At 39.2% G+C, this 24,660-nt stretch overlaps 1 protein-coding gene across 1 annotated transcript; it reads right to left on the reverse strand.

The window, feature by feature from the left end:
- Positions 1–5,776: 5,776 nt before the first annotated feature.
- Positions 5,777–24,421, reverse strand: tmod2 (tropomodulin 2). Its single transcript, XM_054771614.1, has 10 exons — positions 24,289–24,421; positions 17,304–17,526; positions 17,004–17,160; positions 12,441–12,563; positions 12,147–12,221; positions 11,938–12,068; positions 11,751–11,858; positions 11,531–11,674; positions 9,449–9,593; positions 5,777–7,390 (listed from the first exon to the last, which is right to left on the reverse strand). Exons 2-10 carry the CDS (start codon positions 17,427–17,429, stop codon positions 7,359–7,361), a joined length of 1,041 nt encoding a protein of 346 aa, XP_054627589.1. The 5' UTR covers positions 17,430–17,526; positions 24,289–24,421; the 3' UTR covers positions 5,777–7,358.
- Positions 24,422–24,660: the final 239 nt, after the last annotated feature.

Below are 24,660 nucleotides of genomic sequence, written 5' to 3' on the forward strand. Positions count from 1 at the left end.
AACAACGATATGGTTCCGTTACGCTTTCAAAATAAATTTATATGGGTTCGTTCCCTTTTTGGTATAAAATGTGAATCGCTTAGCCTTAAATAATAGTCTTCTTTATTTGCGCCGAATTGTTACATCTATTATAGGGAACCTTTATTTTTTATTCTCATTCGTATGATAATAATTTTTCTGGGGTTTTATTTTTAAGGGAATGTTACCAACATTCCATATTATGGACATCATAGGTTATCAGCGTCAACATTTATATCAGCAGTGTTCAATCTGATTCTTATCTGTAGCTTGAAAGCAAGGGTTTTCAAAGTGTGAGCCAGAGAAGCTTGAGAAAAATAGAGAAAAACATATCTCAAACGTACTCAGCCAAGTTCAGTTGTGTCAAAGGTAAAAAATTATTGTTTTTTAATTACTAAAATGAGAATGCAAACAGAGTCTGGGATGAGAAGAAAACGCCACAAAATATGCTCCAGAAAATCTGTTTTAAATGGAACAAGGGAGAGGCCCCACCAATAATACTGTATATTCAGCTAAGTGTGTATAGTGTATATTACATAAATTCACTGCAGATTTACTCATTCCTGAGTATGATGCAGTCCACGTCAAAGAGCAACCACAATAATAACCAGTGTTGAATGAATAACCCTGTGAATGATATCCAGGGTGTACCCTGCCTCTCGCCCAAAGTCAGCTGGGATAGGCTCCAGCATACCCCCGCGACCATAGTGAGGATAAGCGGCATAGAAAAAAGATGGATAGATTAATGAATGAATACCCCTCAAACAGGTCATTAATTTAGGTTAACTAGGTTACTCAAACAAACAAAAATCTTAAGAATTAAGACAGTAATTGATTATTGTTTTCCCCATTCACTAGGCCTCTACTGTATGGCTCAAAGCGTGCATGTGACAAATTGTAAAACAATGACGTGGGTCTCTTTATGCATGGGAAAAACAGTGTTCTTCTCAACTGGATCTTTCATCTTTACAATGAAGAAACTAAAAAAAATAAAACGATATGTTATAACCTCCTTGCCATTTTCAGTGGATTCGATGGCATTTTCAATGAACTTCTCAGTAAAATTAAATTTGCAGTCTCCATTACCCTACGTTATATAAAAAGGTGTGAACTCATGAATATTTGATTTACTTCCTGATATCAGCCCGTACTGTAGCTCTAAGGAGCAACAGGTTAGTTAATCATTGTGGAACTGCAGAGGGAAAGACCATAATTGGACTCCAGGATAATAACATTATAAAGAACTCTGAACTCATGGCGGGAACGACTCTTATGCATGTTCTCCTCACATTTTTACTCACGATATCAACAAGCCTGCTGTTTACTTAAAAAGTTATACCTTTTGAATGACGTTATAGAAAAAAATGGTCCTGAATTCAATCAAAGGGGTTGAACACGCTGATTGTATGACTGCACTGGAGGATGCTGATGAAATGTGCTCATGTGTTATTCACCTGGAGCACACAAAGAGTGCAGGTGCTGCTTTGGGATGCATACAGTGAAATCTAATTCGCTCAGTTACAAAATTCATGATGTTCAAATGGTGAATCTATTAAATGAGCCCCTCTTGGTTAGAGATGAAATCACTTCCTGACATTTTCAAAATGGAAATCAAACTATTACGCTTATGGAAGAGTGTACAAAGAGACCATGGGGTGCAACTTCTACTCATTTATTATACGCGATGGATGGATGACGTCATTATTGAGTGCACTGCTAATATACTTATCCATATCATCATATCATTTGTGGTTGTCAATGAGGTACACTTGTGGGGAGCGACAAGTAGGACAACTGTGAATAGGACAATCGGCGATTTCATCTGCATCCCTCTAAAAACAAATAAAGGAGACAGCAGGATATAGGGGAGGAGTTAGAGCAAGATGAGTCACCTTTCAATGGGTTTCCATGACAACAGTCTCTCCTCCTGATCTGGGTTGCACCCACAGATCTTGAGAGCTAAGATACCTATTCCAATCAGCGCAACATCCTTCTAGGCTTTCTTCATCTTTGTTGACAACAAGCTAATTAATTCACTGATCACACTAATACAATGTTTTCTTTACACGTCTTACTGACCCAAAAGTTTCTGTTTCCCAGACTAAGTAAAGTAAGTCTCTTCTGACCCCTATTGGAAAGCTGAGGTAACACACTTTGGTTAGTTGTCTATCTCAACCACTAGATGTCACTATTGAATACTGAGGTTAAATAGAGAAGGGAAATTTCGATTACTGTAGGTAAAAGAGCTCAACTGTGTGCATGTATTCCAGTAAATACGTTTATGTTGTTATCAACTAACAGTAGAGAAGGTTTTGTTAGCTATTTTAGCTTGACATTTAAGCATGTCAAATGCATTCCAGATATCTTTATGCTCTGCTGAATGAATAAGTGAATGCCAAGATGGGAGGATTGTATACCCAAGCTCACCAGAAGGTAATCAGACTTTTACAGCAAAGTATCAGAACTTTTCCTGGAGAAGGAAAGGGTGCGTGTACTTCATACACAGGAAAATAGGTAAGACTACAAAAGTTTTTCATTTATAACGGGGCAAAGAAGTGTTTGCAAACATTTGTTTTTAACCAAAGTGAATTATTGTCTTTGAGCAACCTGCATTAAAAAAAAAAAACTCAGGAGTCAGTACCACACCAGCCATGAATCTCACCATATGTCACTGATGACTAGATATTACATATAACACACAACTAAAACATACAAATGACAATTTTCCACTCCTGACAGGGGTTTGAAAGCAAAAGTAGGTTAGTCATTGTGGGACCGAGAGAGACGACTATTTCAAGACTCCGTCGGTACATTTTAATGTCAGAATGTTCCCTTGTGTTACTTCAGGGGCATCCTGCTTTTAAAACCTGATATTTAAACCTCGTTTCCAGCATCGCATTCAAGACATAACAACTGTTGTTTTTGTCATTTTTTGCCGGAATTCAAGACTTGTTGCAAGCCATCAGCTATCATCCTAAAAGGCATGTTTTCAGTTTGGAAAAGCCCAGTGTTACGCTTCCCTATAATGCCTTGTTGATGCTATTCTATTGCTTTCTAAATCCCCTTCACCCTCTCATAACTCTTTTTTTTGCCAGTGAACGTCATGTCATATTACTGAGTACATTGTTCAGGGTTTACATGACAGACTTCACTGCTGCATAAAATCTGATAAACTCTGAGGTCTCTGCAGGCGAACATACCTGAACTAAGCCCCCATTGTTTGAGAGGTAGAGGTGCACCCAAAACCAATGTTATCATTAAGATTTGCGTAACAACTGATCTCGCCTTTGACTTTGGCAATCTTGGAAAGTTTGAAAATAATGAAAGTGAATTCCTTTCCTACCTGTCCCACATACTCAAAAAACATTAGGAGGGGAAGAGAAACAACCTGTTCACTTGCTGTAGATATGCAAGGTTATTCTACATTTTACTTATATTTCAGTGAATGACAGTGATGACCAAATTCAGGCATTTTCAGTAGATGTATATTTATGAAGATAATACTATTTATAATTAGTGGTTTGTTAAGGGTGTCCCTGTAGGTCATGCATGTGGTGTTTCCAGTTGTGACGGCACATGAAACTACACTAGATGATAGCAATGTCTGAAGACATTGCATGTGAACAAGCAGAATGAAGAGATGAAGGGAAAAACAGAAATGAGCAGGAAAGTCGTGAGTGTCGAAATGCAGAATGATTATACGAATATTTAGGACACAGGCGAAAAGAAGTGGAATCAACCAAAATAAGTAGACCAAGTGACTGCACAGCATTATTGAATAGCATGGTATGGTAGTGTCTGCATATGTCACTGAAAATGTCACAAAAAAAAGCTACAACGCTAATGTTAGCATGTCAGCAATGCTAATATTATCCTGCAAAATCTAGCATGATAGAGCTGAGTGTCTGTCAATGTTAATAATAATGAAAATGGCTAAAAATGCTACTATGCTAGTGTTAGCATGCTACCACTTAACAAGATAGCACAAAGTGTTTCTATGAGTTGTATTTATAAAAACGGCTAAAATCGTTGCAGTGCTATAGCATGCAACACCTAGATTGGTAGTGTCTGTGTATGTACGGCAGAAAATGCTACTATGCTAATGCTATCATGCTAGCAATGCTAACAATGCAATATACCAGGAATGCTAAATATCGTGATTGTGATTGTGCATTTTGACTTTCGAATTAGGGACGCTTCGATCAGGGTTTTATGCTGCCGATTCTGCTACCGATCATCCATGAGTGAAATAGATAGACACCAATCACACAGATTAAGTGTACATTTTAAAATACATTTATGATGAGTGCTATTGGCGCGTGGTGCCATATAAGGGGGAAAAGTTGGGACAATTCCAAGACAAACAAAAAAAGGTAATTATTAAAAAGATAATTATTAGTTTTATTAAAAAGGGAGGCACCCTTGCTATTGGCTATATGAGACTAAAAAGGGAAGCATAAAATCACCTTGATTTTGACAAAAACATATTTGACTTACTTTATCAAGAGGACAAATAATCACTCATTAAACTTACAGACGATGAGACGCCTTCCTTAAGGAGACTTTGGATGTGAGAGTACATAGTTTGATGTCGTCCTAAGACTTACAAGTATCATGCAGCGGGGCTCCAAGTAACAGAGCAGTCGGCACACCTGGTGTGTTCCACATCTGAGAGAGGCTGGTCATCTTGTCCGCTGAATTAAATATTTTTTTCGTGTTATTTGCTTTACTTTACACTGCTGACTGTCACTCACATAAAAGCGAGTGTTGTCCAGCGTGGGCTACGTTAGCTTCCGTTTGTCTGATGATCACATTGTGAGCGTCAAAAACTCACCATACTTTGTCAAGTTCTACAACTGACGTATTAAATTCAAGCTTTTTAAGGTGCTATCCCAGCGACATATTTTTCGCGGCATGTTTTGCAGGGTGCAAAATATATATCACGCTCACAAGCCGCAGGTAAGTTCACGGCAGACATGTTTGTTTTCGGTTTGGCACGCCTGCGCAGTGTGCAGGAAAATGGGCGGGGGACGCTCGCTCGTGGCTGCATGCTGCACAAGTATGAGCCAGACGTGATCGGCGTGAAAGGCTTTTATCGCCATATGCCGATCACATGCTTTTTTACTGAATTCGGTGATATTGATCATGGCTGATTGATTGGAGCATCCTTTTGGAACGATTTAAATCGGTTGATAAATGTGGCAGCAGTAACAATTGTTTTTAGAGAAAAGTATTTTGCGTTAAGTGAACATTTTTGCCTTGCGAGTATTTTGCATAAAGCAAACATTTTTGCCATGTTGAAAGAAATTGTTTTGAAGCTTCTGAATAGAGCTTCTGCTCAAACTATTCCAGAATGATCTGGACAATTTGATGCTGGGTTGGTTTGAATCAGTTGAGGATCAGAGAACAAAAAAGCAGCGGAATATGAATTATCAATTTTATAAGTGAACAAGTGTGTAGTTTTCATGGGGTGAGTCATTCACCTCTACTCCAACACTCACCCAGGCCTTGTGAAACCCAGAGAGATGAAGTCATATACATGAATGACTTCATCTGCCAGGAATCTGCAAACAACCACAGAAACTGGATTTGATTAAAAGGCGCATGGGCCCAGCACTAACCAGAAAATGCGCAGGAAACTCACCCTACCGTATTGTATGTATATGTATGTATATATGTATATGTATATGTATATATATATATATATATATATAGTATGGGTTCAGGGTTCAACATTTAAACAAGCAGAGACTGATTGTAAAAACATTTATTGTTAGATATATATTCAGCAGTGCGCTTTCACCAGTCATGTGGTTTTATTTCCTTATGTTGACATCTGTATTTTTTTAAAAATATCATGTACAAATACACTGCCACAGTAGTTTGTGTTGTACACACACTAATAGAGTGCATGCACATTATATTTGAGATGTCATTTTACAATTAATATACTGTACATGAGTCACAGATGATCATTAACAAGCCCAACAAAAAGAAGCGGCACATACATGTGCACCAGTCAATGCAAAGCGGATGTGAGCATGGATGGAGCGTGCACCCCCCCATTCATCTTAAAGGAATGTGGCATTAGAAGTTGATAGATTTTTGGTCAAGAAGTGTTGATCCTCTTCCACACAAGACAGTATTTACAAGGTTCAAGTAGCTGCTGAATTAGTAGTTTTTAGAGCCATCTGAAGAGCACATTAGTGTACCTTAGGATGTTGGCCTTGAGGCACACAGCATGGTATGAAATGCATGGGAGAATCTACTCAGTGTTAAGTGACAGTGTTTGTTTTCATTCATATAAATCTTTCATGTGTCACTGCAATCTAGTTAGCTGGACAGAGACTTCAGGTTGAATTCAGGTTGAATTTTTGCTATCGACGGTGCAAACCCCCCTCCCCCCCCAAAAACCCATTACCTACGATGTGACAATTCGCTATGACAAACAGAGTCCAATATAAATATATGGTCCAAAATGAACGTGACGCAATGCATGTGTTGGTCTTTGGCATGGTATAACACATGAGTGTCCATGTTTAAAAGCTCATCTGTTAAACCTGTTCACTACATTACTAGCCTGTTCATTTTTACAGTTTCCAACTAAATTTTACTCAATAGTTTGAATTGCCACTTGTTAGAGGATGTTAGGAAAACAATCATGGCAATATGGACAGTATCAAAACGGCTAAAATATAACAATTTAGAAATGTAAAACATTGTGCACTGATACTTTTGAAGGTAATTTCACTTGAGGGTGCGACTGCAGCACAAGGACAGCACTGACTGAACAAAACACAAAGCAACCTCGCTTGCGGTCAGCTTGGCTTTACAAGGCAACGCCAATACAGCAACATCAGAGCCAATAAACCTACATGTGACAATAAGTAGTGAGGATTTTTAACAGCTGTGGGATTTTCAGGTAAGTGGTCCTGGCAAAACTATGACCGATTCAGCGTGCAGTTCCATGAGGTGATAGCTGAATCAAAGTGTTAACAGTTATTTCATGTGATGACATTCTGGTATAAATGACATAGTATAAAAGAAGAACAGTAAAAATTTTGGACAGATTAAAGGCTCAAAACTTGGGAGCAGCTGAAACGGAAAGACTAAAAACTAATCCATGATACACCTTCAATGACAACGTAATAAACAAATACATGGGAGAGAGGGGCGAGTCATTCCAGTTATTTCTCTTCTCAGATGTATGTTCTTGTTGAGTGCGCCTTGCCCCACAGTTTGGCACAAGACTTGTTCCACACGGTGAGATGAGATCAGGGCACTGGCGGAAATGATTCCACATGGCGAGATGAAGCGACAGGATTGGCTGGGAGACAGGTCTACAGGTCCCCTTCCACTCGCCTCCTGCGGACTGCAGAGAAACACACTGATGTTTTGTATTCCTCCCACAAAGACTAAACGAAAAGACAAAAAGAATGACCACATGCTAAAGTACCACAACTTGTTAGTTATCACTACAATACGTCAGGCAGCATGAGCCACGTTGGTCAAAGTTCACACCCATTTCAAGAGCGTGCACCAGTGCAGAAAGTAAGACGGTGTCACTGACAAGCACACACAACACATTAGTGTCCCCATAAACACAGTGAAGAGAAGTCAGTTATCTTTGATGCACTGACCACACCCATGCACCAGACCTGTGCTACTGCAGCTCTGACAGGTGGAGGCACTAAAAGAGACAGAAGATCATTGGTGTCTGGGATTCTGGACCCGCTAAAATACCATCCACATTATACCATCGTCTAACGGGAACTCAAGGGAATACAAAACAAAAACGCACACAATTATGGGGCGTTCAAAAACCACAGAACAAAGTGTGAAATTTCAACGGTTGGCAAAAAAACCATCAGTGATGCAAACAGGCTTTCTAGCAGTGGTCCATGTATGCTGTACATTTTACTTATACTATCACATGATTATAAATTGTTACCAAATGATCTGTTTCTTTATTAGACAAGAAATTAAGGGGAAAACCCCATGTTGCTGCTAGTCTGGTACAGTAAATGTAAACCACTCACAATTCCTGGCTACAATATACAATATATCTTACCAAAGCGCCTACTGCTTAGGCTCATTATGTCGGAAACTGCCATGCCAAGGGAAGGGACCATGCTCTGCTTGAGGATGTTGGAATTCATGTTTCCTTAAATGAACCACAGTTCGCCTGTGCCGGCAGCACTCATGCAGCCCCAGACCATGACGCTACCGCCATCATGCTCGACTCATTTATGTTAGCATCTTATTTATACAATAATGTCTGTGCGTTGCATCATTTCAGTGGATAGCAAATCTACGTATAACGCCATACAAAGTGTACACTCACTACTTTAAACCCTAGCTTCCCAAAGTGGGGTACGTGTACCCCAAGAGGTACGCCAACTGCCGTAGGGGGTATCTGAATAATAATAAAAAAAACGCCTCACAATTACGAGTGTGCCTGAACGCCTCACAGCGCAGAAAGTACAGTCACAGCAGAAAGTTCAAGCTCAAGTTCAACCCATTCAAACGGATGGATCCCAACATCCAGCTGAAATAAAAGATATGTAGGACGAATACTCATCTACTGATCAGTGCTCATGGAAAACTTATCAAAATGTGACCATGCAAAATCAAAATGTTTTAACCAGAATTACTTACTTACTACAAAATTAATTGACCAATTAATCATGATTATTATTTAAAGTTAATAAAGATTTTTAAAAAAGCCTTGTGTGTGTGCAGGAGTAGGGGGTACATGGCTTCAAGTCAAATGTCTGAAGGGGTACGCGACTGTGGAAAGTTTGGGAACCACTGCTCTAAACTATTTCCAAATTTTATTTGTATTGTGTTGTCTCTTGACAAATATATTTTGATAAATGTGAAGAGTAAACTCACTTTTGAGAGATATTGCAACTTTATCAACAGATTTTCTATTTAAAGGGGATAAATATTTGCTTAAGATCATGCTACTGACAAGAAAAAAACAAAGAAAAGACCCTTACAAAGACACTGGCTTGGTCCAGAAACTGAAACTATAAACACTGGGTGATGTGGAACTATTAATTCGCGAGAACTGAAGAACAGTGTCAGGAATACCGGATCAAATAAACAATGTTTGCAAGTTGGAAACAGGACAAACATCACAGAAATGAGCAGATCCAAAATTATGTGAGTCCAGTTGCCTTTTGTTCCTGTTGAACTTCCATTAGCAAACAATACAAATACAAAGTGTTTTTATAAGTGTATAAAAAGAAGCCGAGATAAAGCAAAGATCACCACTGTGGGCTGATGTAAAGTGAGTTTCAACTGATACAGTATCTCACATTCATTTTTCATGACATAGGCCCCCCGACTTGATGTAATGAGCTGATTTTGTGTGCGGGTTGCAACATGTTGGTAAGTGATGTGTACATGCATGTGTGCTACAAACCCAGGTCATTGTTCTTTGTGATGGCAGCAGCAGCTCTAGAGCGCGGTCCTTGCTTGGTGAAGTGGTAGCCAAACTTCACTATGCTGTTGTTCTCTTCCAACATTTTAGCTATCTCCATCTCAACATTGGTACCCAGCTGCTGCCTCTGAAATACACATCAAATAAAAGAGCAACAGAATAAGACGTTCACTTGAGTGAAGGAGCAGTTTGGTATGTCACATAGTGAAAAATACGGCAGTGTATAGAAACCTGTATTATTGACAACTGCCATGGACAGTACCAGTCAAAAGTTTGGACACACATTCTCATGCTATTGAAAGAGAAGTTGTGTCCAAACATTTGATTAGCACTGTGCACTGCCAGGCCTATACATGAGTCTAAAACAGAGATGGGCAAACTACGGCCCGCAGGCCAGGTCCAGCCCATTCTTCTTTTTAATCCGGCCCGCTGAAGATTGGTACAGATTTTAAGGTTTGATGTGAATGATTGCATTCATTTCATTTTGACTTATAATGATGGCATTTCAACACCGGGTGGCGCTGTAGGCGCAGTGACTTGAGAGAGCCATTTCCAATTACCGCTCTTCTTCTACTCACTCGCCAACGTTACCACAGATGGATCGCCAAATGTGACAGGAAAAAAACGTCGGGATGCTCAAGAGAATTCAGAACAGGGTGAAAGAGGACAACCATGAGCAGGAGGTCATTTTTCTACACTGCATAATTCACCAGGAAGCGCTGTGTAAATCCGTGTTGCAGCTTGATCACATAGTGAAGCCAGTTGTGAAACTCGTTAACTTTATTCGAGCGAGGGGACTTCACCATCGTCAGTTTATTCATTTTCTTGAAGAAACTGGCGCGGATCACACGGACTTACTTACTTTAACCTTCTAATGTCCGCTGGTTAAGTTAGGGAAAAGTATGTCAACGTGTGTGTGGGAGCTCAAACGGGAGATGATTTAGTTTTTGGAGCTACTTGAGAATACTGACGTATTTACTGAGCTGAATGACACAGTTTGGCTTTGTGATTTAGCTTTTACTGTGGACATACTGACACACATGAACGAGCGGAATGTGAAGCTACAAGGGAAAAACCAGTTTGTGCATGAAATGCAAGCAAACGTCAGAGCCTTCAAAGCCAAGCTGGTTTTATTTTTCAAGCAAATGTCAGACAAGTCATTTGCTCATTTCCCCACAGTGGCTATGTTAAAAGAGACCCCGCAACATGTGGAAAAAATACAGGAAATCACTGGATGACCTGTGTGAGGAATTCTGCCGTCGGTTTTGTGATTTTGGAAAAATTGACAGGGCACTTCAGCTGGTGTCATGTCCCTTCTCACAAGACCTGCAAACGGTTCCAAAGGAGTTGCAGTTGGAACTGATTGATCTCCAATGTGACATGGGGTTAAAGAAGATGGCACAGAGGATGCTGGTGTTGTTGGGCTCTATGCATGTGTGAACAGACTTTTAGTGTGATGAACACCAACAAAGCACCCCACAGATCCCAGATGAGCGAAGAACACCTCAGATCTGTTCTGAGAAACGCCACAAAAGGATTACCACCAGACTTCGATGCACTGACTAAAATGGGTGGTCAACAACACTGTTCTCATGAAAAGGTATGTTCATACTTTCATGCTTTTTTCTGGTTATGTTTCATATGTAGTGTTAACAAATGCAGTTTTTTATATGTATCGTATCTTGTGCTGACTCGGCCCGTCTGTCAAATTTTAAAAGTCAATGTGGCCCCCGGGCCGAAAAGTTTGCCCACCCCTGGTCTAAAATGTTTCACCAAACATTCATCAGTCTGCTTTTATGTTGACAGCTGTATGTGTGACTATAGAAAGAGAAAATGACACACATTTTGAAGTTACTGTTTAAATTTAAACACTTTACTTGTCCAAGTATGTAAGCTTTGCACGTTTCTGTTTAATTTATGGCTTAATTTTGACTATTTTATGTGATATGTAATTTTAACAACCACATTGACCTGAAACACACTGCAGCATAACCTCTGGACTGATCATATTCCCCCGTGTTGAAAACTTTATGTTGCATCAGTGTGCTCCTTACGGGTACTTACCTGGTTGTCGATCTTGATCTCAGTGAGTGTGTCGTTGTCTCGCAGCGCGTCAATCAGCACCTGCATCCCAGCACCAGTGATGAAGTTGGACTCCAAGTTCAAACTTCGCAGCGTTTTGTTTTCCCTCAGCATTTCGCTGAACGCCTGGAATTACAACACTAGGAACGTGAATACAGAGTTTCTCATGTGTTGGAAAAGCCCAGAGACAATTGCTGCTCACCACTGCAATGGGGTCATTACTCCGTGTGGCAGCCATGCTGAACTTGGTCACGCGTGTGTTCTTCTCCATGGCTTTGGCAAATTCTTTGAGTGTGGGGATGGGAATGTTCTGGATCAAGCAATAAAGACAGGTGAAACAAGCAGATACCAGTATAATGACCTGTAATCTCGGTTCAGATTCAATGTACCTTAATGTTGTTCAGGTTGACCTCTGTTAGGGATGCATCATTGCTTTTTATCCTGTTCAGTGTTTCATCTACATTTGTGGGATTGGGTGGCTCATCAAACACGGGGTTCATCTTCTCCCCTTTAACCACATCTTGAAAAAACAAAAAGACTGGATTAATCCACAGAGAATCCAGAGTGTGAGTGAGTGTAATTTGATTGTTGTACATACTGTTGTAACCTTCTTTTGCTCCTGTCCCATCATATGTCTGATTGCTGGTTACAAGTGTGTGGACACCCAGGATTGCTGCAAACAAAAGCAGGCATAAAAGGGACATGTTTCCTAAAGTAAAACAAAGTATATCTGCAAGCCACGCCTTTCAGGGTCGAGAGGTCATGGTAAATATGTGAAATGATTTACATTAGAACACAACAAAAGATGGAGCCACGTCGGTATTTGCTGTGCTAGCAGAGGCAGAGGAAGTGCTTTGTTACTTGAGCCCTTAAAGATGTAAAGAAGTCTTACCTGCAAGATCACAGAGTTCTGTATCTGTGGCACTGGACAGGGCTTCCTCTAATTCTGGGTCGAGAGTCGTGACATCCTCCTGCCGTGTTTCTATTGGCTTCTGTTTAGGAATAAAAATTTTGCCTAGGAAAAGAAAGGAAAGATTGTGACAAAAAGGAGATGATTACATCCTTGTAAAAGTGGACAATTGGTATAATAAACTATACTAAGCAGGAGTTGGAAAAACAGGCTAATCAGGTTGGATATAAGTTTTACATGTTAGTTAATGTTCCAGTACCACAAATGCTGTTAAGTTTTACCTTCCCATTTTGCCTCATGTTTCTATCATGAGACTACATGGCTGTCAAGTGCTGTTTGTGTTTTATTTTGGAATGTGGCCCATAACTCATCACAATAATTCAAATTACGATATGTGTGTTTTCATTTATCTCCCAGGATCTCAAAGCACTTAATGGTAATGGTTTAATTTATTTGAACATGCATACAAATTACATTGGAATACATCACATATTACAATTCACAGTTCCACATGTCCAAAAGGAGTAGGAAGAAGCTCATTTAATCCTACCCCCCATCCATTTTACATCAATTGCAATACATTTGTTCACTTCCTATATTCCAAATGCACTCTTTGCTGGTTGAATTACATATAAAAATGATAGGGCAATGTAATAACGTGTCACCATAACTACTTCATGTACAAGAGATACAAGATACAAGAGATACAAGAGAGTTTTATTGTCATGTGCATAGTGACAATCATAATAAGTAATATGTATGAAATAGACATAACAGAACATAGTTGAGTACTGACAATGAACTCACAAAACAAAGAGTTAGTAATAAGTGTAGTAGTGATTAGAAATAGCATTGACAAATAAAATAGAACAGAACATAATTGGATAATGGGTGAGTACTGAAAATGTACTCACAAAGGAATGAAGAGGTAGTAATAAGTGTAGTAGTAATTAGACATAACACTGACAAATAAAATAGAACAGAACATAGTATAATACCAGAGAGCAATAGAGAGTATGGAGTTATATTTGATCAAACACCAATTTTGCTTTATTCAATATTGATGTATTTCTCACCACTTTTATGTTGCATATTTTTAAATGTGAGATTTCCAGCTCATCTTTTCATCTATTATGACCACCAGAAATGTATTTTCGTTCATGCTTTCAATGTCTACTCCAACATCTCGATCATTAGTGAAATATGACATCAGAGAAAAATTCGATTTAAAACATTTATATGCGAGAACAATGCTAAAATCTTGTGAAGTATTTCAGTATGTGGAATCAAATTATGCAACGGATTGAGCAAGGAACTCAGAGTACTAACTTGAGCAATTTCAAGAAACAATAGAAGCAGTTGTTTGCAATGTACAAGGAAGAAGAGTCGTGAAACACTGTGTACATGCAATGCTATGTCTAAACAATACTACTGTACACTCACTACTAACTCTTCATTCTTGTCACTTATTACTCTTCATTCTTATGTGAGTACATTGCCAGTATTCAACCATTATCCAACTATGTTCTGTTCTATTTTATTTGTCAGTGCTATGGTTAATCACTACCACACTTATTACTAACGGTTAATTTCCTCTGTAGTCAAAACAGCAAGCGAGTGCATTTGGAATACAGAAAGTGAACAAATGTATTGCAATTGATGTAAAACAGATAGTGGGTAGGATTAAATAAGCTTGGCTTCTTCCTACTCCTTTTGGACATGCAGAACTGTGAATTGTAATATGTGATGTATTCCAACTGTACTGTACACTGTATCTATAAAGTCACATTCTATGAAGTCATCTAACAGTTACATTAATTGGCAGCATCCAGATATGGTTCACTGGGCTAAATAAATGTAAAGTAAAAAAAGGACTGTCTGCAGTAGTGAAATAGTTTTGAACAGGATTACAAACAATTCACAATTGTGAACAGAAATGTGTTCTCCTGTTACAACATTCCACAATCCTCAGTTCAGATAAGAGTAAAATGTCAGGAGGGCATTGTATTGCCATGGTAACCAAGATGAAGGAAGAAGGAGAAAAAAAGGAAGGAAGTCATGAACACTAAGTTGATTGTAATCTTGACTGCACTACTGGGGTGTCAAACACTGTATCAAGGGGAGGCGGGGGTGTCGCCCTGTTTGTGCCACCCGCTGCCACTCTACACGTCAAAATAGGCCCCTTCCCACTGCTTCCTCCCTTGAAAGTCAGTCATGCCAGTGAAATTGCTCTAACTGATCTGTTCTGGCACTTCCTGAAGACAACAAACAGTAAGTACAGTCGTCAGGCTCCATCCTGTGCCAGTTCATGTGGAGAAACATTTGGTCCGCCTCACAGAGATCAGATTTGCGGATCCAGAATCCAAATAATCCCTGTTTAATGTGCATCATGGACTAAATTAGAAAGACGCCAATGACAAGACTCACTTCCCAGGGAATGCTGATATTAGCCGAGAAATAAATAGTTTTAATGCAAAGAGGATTATGTTACTAACACAAGAAAATGATTAATAATCAAAACACATGAATTAAATAGACGAGTGCACCATCCAAGTGCCACAAACAAACAAACCTCTGTCAAAATTGAGGGTAACAATTTAAAAATCAAGATTATAGGAATTTAATGCAATAGCCTGGCATAATTTGCTATGGTTGCCATAGCATTTAAGAAGGTTTTTAAGGTTTGTTTTAATGTAGTCAGGAGGGGGTGAAAAGAAGAAGGGGAAAGAGAGTGTGCAACATTCCACATAATTACTACAATGATCCAAGTTTTCCATGTCGTCATAGGACATGCACACATCCACATATGGGACGCATTATGTCTAACCGGCTTGTGTGGGTTCAGGGAGGATGTCAAGATGTCACCTCCATACTTCCTCTCTATTAACTGAGAGGCTTTTAAACTTTAAAAAGATCCAGAGAGGGGGAATTCCTTTGGAAATTGCTAGCTGTTGGTAGGAACGATAAAGGGAAGAGTGTTACATACTTTGTGGCCACTCCTTCAGTTATACAGTTCTTCAAAAGTATGTGTTGGGAAACCTGTTTAGAGACATGGTCCTTATTATGGTGTGGCAGGATTATTTAATTATAGGTTATTTTAAGTTCATTGGAACTATGTTGATGCAAAGCGTCTTTTTTTTAATAAGTTGATGACATCACTGCTCAAGCAACGCTTCTGGTGTTTGCCTTTTCTTTCATTGTCATTGTTAAAGAGCCTTAAATTAAAACACTTGATGGAATATTGAAAGGTATTACACAACGTCTCTCACAGTGGTACAAAAGTAGATTATTTTTGTGTGGATCTTAAACCAACCCACACCATCAGATATCTCTTGGGAATAAGTGTCAACCTGATACTTAAGGGTAAGATTAGCGTAGCAGTTTTTTAACTTTTTTTTTTTTTTTAACTCAGATAAAAATAAGCATCTGCCCACACAGTTATTGTTGACACAAATCCAATGATTTTATCCCTTTAAAAGCCTCTTCTTTTGAAACTGTGTGTGTGCGCAATATGTTGGTGCTCCCCCGCACGCAACGCCATCATGTTGCATAAGAGTGGGGAAGCATTAGTAATACTTGCAAAGACATCAGAGAGTAATTTCAGATGCATGTTTCTAATGTACAGCTACTGTCTGCATGTCAATACTGTTGTAGGGCTGCAACTAACCATTATTTTAATAATCGATTCATCGGTCGATTATTTTTTCCATTAATCAATGAATCGGATTTTTAAAAAACTGATTTTAATTTCCGCCTCTTGGCAGCACGGCCTTTAAGAATGCATGAATGGACTTTTTCCCTCCCCAAGATCATAGCAAAAATGGCGAGGAAGAGGAATTTGTCAGACACTGAAATTGAAGTATAAAAAAAGGAAAAAAATCAACTGACAAACATCACAAACACTGCAAATCCCCAAGTCACTGGCACAGACTGCTACATGTGCATCACTAATAAATAAAGAAGAAGTAACAAATAAATACATTTTAGGGGCAGCGTTTGTGTTTGGCATCGGATTGCCTGCTCTTGCGGGAGGGGTGATACCTTGTTTGTTGGTCAAGTTGTGAAGCACGTAGCAAGATGATGTAGCCTGCGCTGGACAGTCACAGCCATGGCTATTTGTAATTTCACCGTTCTACCACTAGGTTTTGTGTGTACGCGTGGTAAGAGTTGTGCATAAATGTATGCATTTTCCTACGCACAAGTACAAGTGGATAAATCCCATACTTTGCGTGGGAATGTTCTTACACATGCTCTACAAGCACATCTACGCATGGGTTTGCTTCACAAGATATCAGAAAGACACAAAAATGTCGATCGCTCTTTTCCCGCTGATGTGACGCTTTTTACAGTAAATTTTTAAATGAAATATTAATTGATAACCAAAATAGTTGTCAATTAATTGGATAATCGATTAACAATCGATTCATCGATTAATCGTTGCAGCTCTATACTGCTGCTAACCAACTCAGACAGATTGGTTACAGAGTTAACAGGATACAGCTCTTTTCATGACTTTGTTATAAGATGGATCCATTAAGCACACACCTTTCTTCTCTCCAGTGAAGGGTACAATATCATCTCTGTCCTTGTACTCCATGGCTTCCTTCTCCAGATATTTGAGGAGTCCCTCTCTGTCAAATGTTCCTGTGGCTTTTTTCGTTGTCTGGTCCTTCTGACGCAAACCCGCAGGAAGAAGAGCATTCTGAGAGGGGCATAAGACACACCATACATATATGTTTTATTACAGACACAGTGAAGTACTGCGGGATTTAAGTACTTCAAGTTTCTTCTTCAAAAAGGCCCTCTTCCCACAAGCTCAAGCTCCAATCACCACTGAGCACTGACCTCTGGGTCCATCTCCTCCAGGGCCGACTCCAGCTGTTTGAGCTCATCTGCCGACAGATTGTTAAGAATCTCATCTTCATCCAGATCCTTGTACTTGTCCAGGTCCTTTTTGAAAGACAACGTCATGATGCTCGCTGTTGCTTGCCAGACCACACTGAACAGGAGACTGCAGCCACACTTTCAATGTCTTGGCCTCGTTTCTCCAGCCCAAAGGAAAGGCTACCTAAAAACACAAATCAAACATTCATGATGAAATAAAAAGACATAAAATTGTCTTCTCATTAATCTGGTTGGTGACTCTGCATTAAAGGCTGGCTGGTGGTTCCCCCTGCTGTTAGAGCTGTTTTTCTTTTCTTCCTGTTTTTTTTTAAAATATTTATTTAAATAGTGAGAAGTAATTCAATTGCAAATTGAATAATTTACTTTCCTTTAATTCCTGTTCCTGTCAGCTTTCTGTCCAGGGGCATGAAGCTGTCAGCATGTTTTCTTGGATCTAGAGGGCTGAGTTTTATGAATTGTTGCATGCCTACCAAGTAACACTGGCTGGGCAACATGTGACATAACCAGAAAAGAAATATGAACATTTCTATTTAGATGGTTACATTATTTTAATTGTTAAGTTTTGTGAATCCATCCATCCATCCAAACCATTTCTACTGCTTATCTTGTTCAGGAGTTTTGTGAATCATGAATGATTTGTTGTCTGCGATTTTTAGGACATTTCAATATGAAGAGAAGTCTCAATACATTGAAAATAAAAAGCAAAACATGATTAAAATGTACAGTATGTAAGCAAATAAGAATACTAGTGGATTGGATTTATATAGCGCCTTTGACGATACCCAAAGCGTTTTACCTAAGTAGTTCGCGCCTCAACTATTTTCCATTAGAAAATGGCAGCAAATCCAATTAGAAAAGCTGTGCAATGATGCAACACACAGCTGGAACAAAAGGAACAACTTTCTCAGACAAATCAACTGACTGCTTCTGTGAAGACTGCTACGACCACTTTGGTCTTACTGTTATTAACTTAAAAGGCAAACTCAATCAACCACACTGTATAATTATTTAATCTGATGCATTGACTCTTGCACCATACATGTGATATCACAGGACTAATTTTAACTGTAGCAGCAGCAGGCCCCACCGCATCATAAAAAGGTGCGTAAATTGATTAATTAAGTTTAGAGAGGCGTTCGGGAGAGAATGTATATCATGGAAAACATGGTGGTGAGACCTAAGTTTTCAGTTCACTCTCCCACGCTACAGTTGGAACACAACATGACCTCATAATTTCCAGATTCCCCTGCAGCAATCCACAGATGTAGTTAGTGCTATTCCCTCACGACACTCATTATATAGACATTTAACCCTTAACGCTCTTAAATGGTTTTCTTCACATAACAAAAGTACTTCATTGCACTACAAGTTGTCTGGTAGTTAACGCCAGATTTGCTACCTGTAGATTACGTAAAAGACCATCCTCAACCTAAATAATTCATTCTAATGTGGTCATGCAGAACCACTGTAAACACTGTGACAGCAGGAAAAATACTGAAGTGTGAGGTTTAGCAAAATTCTTTAAACATTTCTGGCAGTTTCCCCGGTGCCGCCTGAATTATTTCTCCTCCTGTATGGGGTTTCCTGAACAGTTGTAGCTTGAGTGCGGTTCAGTTCCTCCCCTCCACAATTCAACCTCTGTCCTGGTCTAACTCTTCCCCTGGCCTGCCCCATTAAACCACCACAGCAAACACATTATAGCTGAAATGGTTGGAGAGCCCCAGCAGGGGCATTTACATACCAGTAGTGCCAGCAGATAAACTACTGAAATATCAATGCTGATGGCTTTCATCAAAACATTCAACAGCAATCATATCACTCAGATAATATTAATCTAAAATGTTGAGGTCAAATCTGAAGTGGCCAAGTGGTTTGCAGTACGGTTTGGAATGGTAAAGAACCTTGTTCTGGATTGTGTTTAAATCGCAAAGTGCACAGGTGTGATGGAAAGCAAGAAATGGGCCATTGTAGTAGTGGAACACCGTGTAACCAAAAAAAAAAAAAAAAAAAAAAAAAAAGGGACATGCAGCAATTTCACCTTCTCTCTTTTTGGCAAATGGATGTTTATTATGAGAAGACACCGCTGACAATAAAACAGCACAGTGCTAAAACAAGGCACAGTCCATTTCAGTGATGTTGGTACCGTTAATAACTTTTGACAATTAAAACATAACATATCTCTGCTAAGGAAACAGGGTGGCTCTATGGACGTCAACAGACATGTCTTGGTACATGGATATTACATAATATGTGTGACTATGACTATAACTTCATTTGAATGCAACCTCATAAAATTGTCAGATGTCGGGTATGTTTGAATGATCCTCATTTATCCAAAACATTTATGCAAAACCAACTAAAAACACTAATATGCATGCCACAAAAAATTAAGACATAAGAGAAAGAGTGTCATGTATATTTACACTGATATAGTCATACATTTCCATTATTATATAAACACTGGAAGGAGCATAGGGTAAAAGTGTGACCATTTTCCTGGCCATGATTTAGAGAGAGTGCAGTAGCTCGGTTGGGATAAACATAAGTCACACACGTGCACTCTCACATATAATGCTCTTATGACAACCTGAGCCAAAATAAGACTGTTTGCCATATTATCCTCTTTCTATTAGAAATAAGTAATCACATTTTAAACAATAGACACTGCTTACAAGGAGGCCCAGATGTTCAGACAGGTAAGTAATGGTGCATGTGACAGAGAGAATGTTGTGAGGGGCTAGGGGCTCAAGCAAGGGTGAAGACACCATGCCAACAGGGTCCATTAGTCCAGTCTAATTGATTCCATTCTCCTTCTCATCTCTGCTAATCCTTCAACACAACAGATGGCTGGAAGCCAATAATACTGCAAACCTGTCTGAGCTAGTCACTCACCTTGTTACTTTGTCCTCTGTGACACCGACCTTATTGTTACTGATACATGCATACATACCATAGATACATATTTATTTTTTGACAGCCCACCACAAATATGTGGACCACCCCCTTGCTGACAAACACATTACAGTATGACTGTCTGAGTGGCTTTCAGTTACAACTTAGTACAGTAGTACAGGTGTGGCAGATTTTTCATACACTCTCGTCATGTATCGTTTTTTTATTATTATTAAAGTAAAGGCACTAAAAACATCTTCCACCATTTTACCCCAGTGAGTCACCATTTACGTGTCCTCCAGGAGCATCTTCTTGTGAGAGTGGCAAAAAACGGGGCAGAAGGCACAGAAGAATAAGAAAAGAAAGCAGAGAACGAAAAACAAACAAATGCTGCACAATGGCGGACTCCGGCGGCAAAGTTAACGGGAAAGATGCACCAGAATAGTTTAAATGAAAAGTGTGGAATCACTTTGGCTTTTATAGCATGGATGATACAATGCCGACTTTGTGTATGTGTGAAGTGTCTCACAAAAATATGACACACGGGTGTCACAACAGACATGCACAGCCACCTCGTTAGTCATCACGCTCGTGGAGAAAACTGCGCCTAGTAAGGAGAAATGTTGATTTTTGTAAGAAAATGCTAAAAGCTGTGTTATTCAATGAGACGTGTTTAGCTTACGTCGTTTATTGTCAACATTGTCGTGCTGCTAAACCCTTTCCAGGTCCTGCCTGTCTCTTTCCGGTGATTACATCACTACTATTATATACTACACTAAATATTTTTGTTATGCTTCTACTTAATAGATTTGATCTACTTGAGAGACTCAAGATGTTTTCTGAATGAGTTTAAAATAGTGTCACTGTTTGTCAGACACCTCAAATAAAATCTTGTTTGACATTTATGTCACACTAAAACGGTCTCATTGTTTATTGCAACAGTGCTGGTTGTATTCTGTCTAAAATATGTTGCAAAATATCCATCAATTTTCTATACAGATTGTCCTCATTACGGTCCTGGGTAAGAAGGCGATGGTAATGGTTTAATTTATTTTCAACATGTATACAAGTTACATTGGAATACATCACATAGTACAATTCACAGTTCCACGTGTCCAAATAGGAGTAGAAAGAAGCAAAGCATATTTAATCCTACCCCCTCTATGTTTTTTTTGTTGTTTCTTTAAACTTGCTTAAGGATAAGATAATAAATATAGTGAGATATTAAATGTACAATGATGTGTACATTGTCTTTAGAGTCCAGGACACATGTTTTTTTATTGCCTGTGTATGTACACTGCATGTACTGTATATTACTACAAGAGGATAGCAGAGCAACATGTTATGAGTGAAACCACCAGACAGTTCTTTCATCAGTACAGGGATGGCATGTGCCATTTTAAATATGGAAAGAGTGTAAATAGAGAACAAAATCCATCTGATGAACAGGAAGTACTGACAGCTTATTCCGTCCAACTGGCACAATAATATGCTATTCATCATCCCAACCGCTTTGGTCTATTTTATTCCCCATGTCTATCCTGCATTGATGATGGCTTCAAGCGACATGGAATGATGAAGGCAGGTCGTACAATACCTGCAACCTTGTTCTTGCAACGACTTGCCAATGATAAGAAAGGAAGTGGGGTGTTTCTCAAAAAAACATGCCAGATTGTATACTCCCCTGTTCAAGCTGCACACTGGAGAGACACACCACATCATTATGTAACAAGATATGCTTTACAGAGCTGTGTTTCAGCATGGCCAAGACTAAAAAGGGCAAGTGTAAAAATAATACAAGTTTAAGTAAAGACACCACTTTAAATAACCATACTAGCAACTACAGTGGTAACTGCAAATGACAAGAGGGTTCACTCTGCAGCTGTCTATGCGCGTTGGTGCTACAGTGGTATCAACGGAGAGAGTGAACCCTCCTGTCGTCTCCTCCCTTCTTTGTCCCTGTAAGTGGAGACGGGGCTACCTCGCTAGCAAATTAGCCTCGTGACCCAGCATAGTTTCTAAGGCGAATGCCACATCCCCAGTGTGGGAACATTTTGATTTTAAACAAAATAAACAAGGTGAGCGCACGAACACCGACCAACTGAGATGTCACATTTGTTTGAAAGTAGTGACAAAGAAGCAGGGGAATACGACCAACTTGTATGCACTCCTAAAACAAAGGTGGAAAGGAGCCTTTGTCACGACAGTCAGTAAGTGTCACTCGCAAAAAAAATGCAACATTTCGGGAAATGTTAAAAATGTTTTACAGACAGTACAAATTGCCTGGGAGAACGTACATGTACAACATGTCACAAACAACAATTCCTGAACTGTACAATTGAGTGAAAGAAGACATGTTGAAGGACATCACAAACATTGTATTTTACTCTGCCACCACAAATGTGTGGGCCAGCTCAAATATGACCGCCTACATTAGTTTAACAATACACTACATAACTGTGTGTGTGTGTGATTTGTGTGTCCATTTTATTTTCATTGAGATTTTTTTGCCTTTTGTTTAATTTATTATGTTGTTTAATTAATTTAAAAGCTCTTGACATTCCAATTACAATGTTAAATACTGTTCAGAAATTAAAGTTTGTTTTTGGTACGATGTACTCTCATTGTTATGCCATATCATTATTGAAAAAAATGGTCTCAAAAATTTTGTCAATAATATTGATTATCGACAATAACTTGTAGGACAATTATCGACCAGCAAAATTTGTCACACACCTCCTGTCTTTGCACAATTGTCACTGTATCACCACAGTTGATGTTGAGTACATCATTTGTTGTAACACGGCAGTGATTAACTTCTTTTTACTCTTGCAAGACATTTATGAATGTTAAAAAGCACAATGAACTCAACTGCCTTGATAAAGTCTCCCTTTGCACTTCCTTAAGCGACATGCCTCTGTCAGTCTTATTGCACAGATGTTAACTTCATTTTTACGATGTGGGAATGTAAAAATGTTACTTAAAGCACTGACTGTGTATTTAAATAAGGTTTGATGATGGCAATAGCCTGTCTCTGGATTTTGACCAGCGTTGTGGAGTTGTCAATATTAGAGGCTCTACTGTATATGGCATTGCAATGAGCAGGTTTATTTTCAAGCTGCATGCTGGCGAAACAAACCTATCTGTGGAGCCTGTTTATCCGCAATACAACACTGCAGGTGTGGCGGCCAGCAACACCACAACTGTGATGTCCACATGCGCATTCTATCTTGCAGGTACAAAAGCCACCTCACAGCTTTTAAGACTGTCAGCTGAAAGCTCTCTTTTCCGAGCAACCACCCACTAAAAGACAAGGGCCACACCCTGCATTCACTATTCAGACCATACTACCTATTGAACACAAACATCACGCTGCAACAAGGACTGTCGTGCCCAAGAGTTAAAATGATTATTAGTGTTGTAACACTGTTTGCACCCATTTGCTGCTCTTGCAATTAGATGGGAGGCGCCCGGGTGCGCCTAAAATACCGAAACCATTGTTGCAGACGAAAACTGATGTGTTTAGAAACTAAAATGCTGTCAACAACTGAAATTAAATCGGCTACATAGTAACAGGCAATCTGCTATGTAGCAAATAAAACTAAATACATATGAGCTGTTGTGATTAACATAATGCAAAATTGTATTGTAGACGCAAGTTAACGTATATGCTGTGACTGAAATACTTTCATCTATCTCTCTTTACGATGATCCCACCGACAGTAAACATTGTCAATAGAGATGACGGTATGATATATGGGAATTAGTAAATTCACAGTTACCGTAACAACGCTAATATCTCGGGGCATGCCCACTGAGAACTTGTAATGAGTATTTCATGCAGAACACCATGAGAAATAGCCAGATAGCTAGCAGGCTAACATTTACGGTTGACTCTGTGCTAATGGTTGAAGCTAGCTCTTCCAGCTCGAGGGCACACAACCAAGTGACAGTGGGTACAACTATGTTACAGTGTGTTCGACCATAAAAAATACACTTTTTTTAATCAACGCACATCGCTCTGGCAACTTACAAAAGATGATGAAACTCAGTCAATGGTAATCGGACTTCCTTGAGAGAACGGCGTCTTCAGTGTTGATTTCCAACTGAGCCCAAGGGCGGTAACACACGGGAAGAGAGTGCCGCATACTGACAGACTGACGTGCAATTGTAACCAATAAACATCGAGATTACACGATTCTTAACAAATAGTGTAGAAGAGCCCGCCCATTTAGTTAAAAAAAACAATCATCCGCAAGTAGGGCGGAAATTAACTGAAATAACATACTTGCGGAAATTAACTGAAATAACATACGCAACAGAATTCAATGTAATTATGACAATAGTTTTATAATTTAAAAGCCAAACCACAACCAAAACATTTTTACTTAAATGAGTGGAAACT

This window comes from Dunckerocampus dactyliophorus, chromosome 3, assembly GCF_027744805.1.
Source record: "Dunckerocampus dactyliophorus isolate RoL2022-P2 chromosome 3, RoL_Ddac_1.1, whole genome shotgun sequence".
Classification (NCBI taxonomy): Eukaryota; Metazoa; Chordata; class Actinopteri; order Syngnathiformes; family Syngnathidae; genus Dunckerocampus; species Dunckerocampus dactyliophorus.

Excerpts from the sequence above, each read along its gene's own strand:
- tmod2 (XM_054771614.1), bottom strand. The coding sequence starts at position 17,429 with ATGACGTTGTCTTTCAAAAAGGACCTGGACAAGTACAAGGATCTGGAT. Across the intron at positions 12,222-12,440 it reads AGAACTCTGTGATCTTGCAG|CAATCCTGGGTGTCCACACA; the intron begins GTAAGACTTCTT and ends TTTTGTTTGCAG. Across the intron at positions 12,069-12,146 it reads AGCAAAAGAAGGTTACAACA|ATGTGGTTAAAGGGGAGAAG; the intron begins GTATGTACAACA and ends TGTTTTTTCAAG.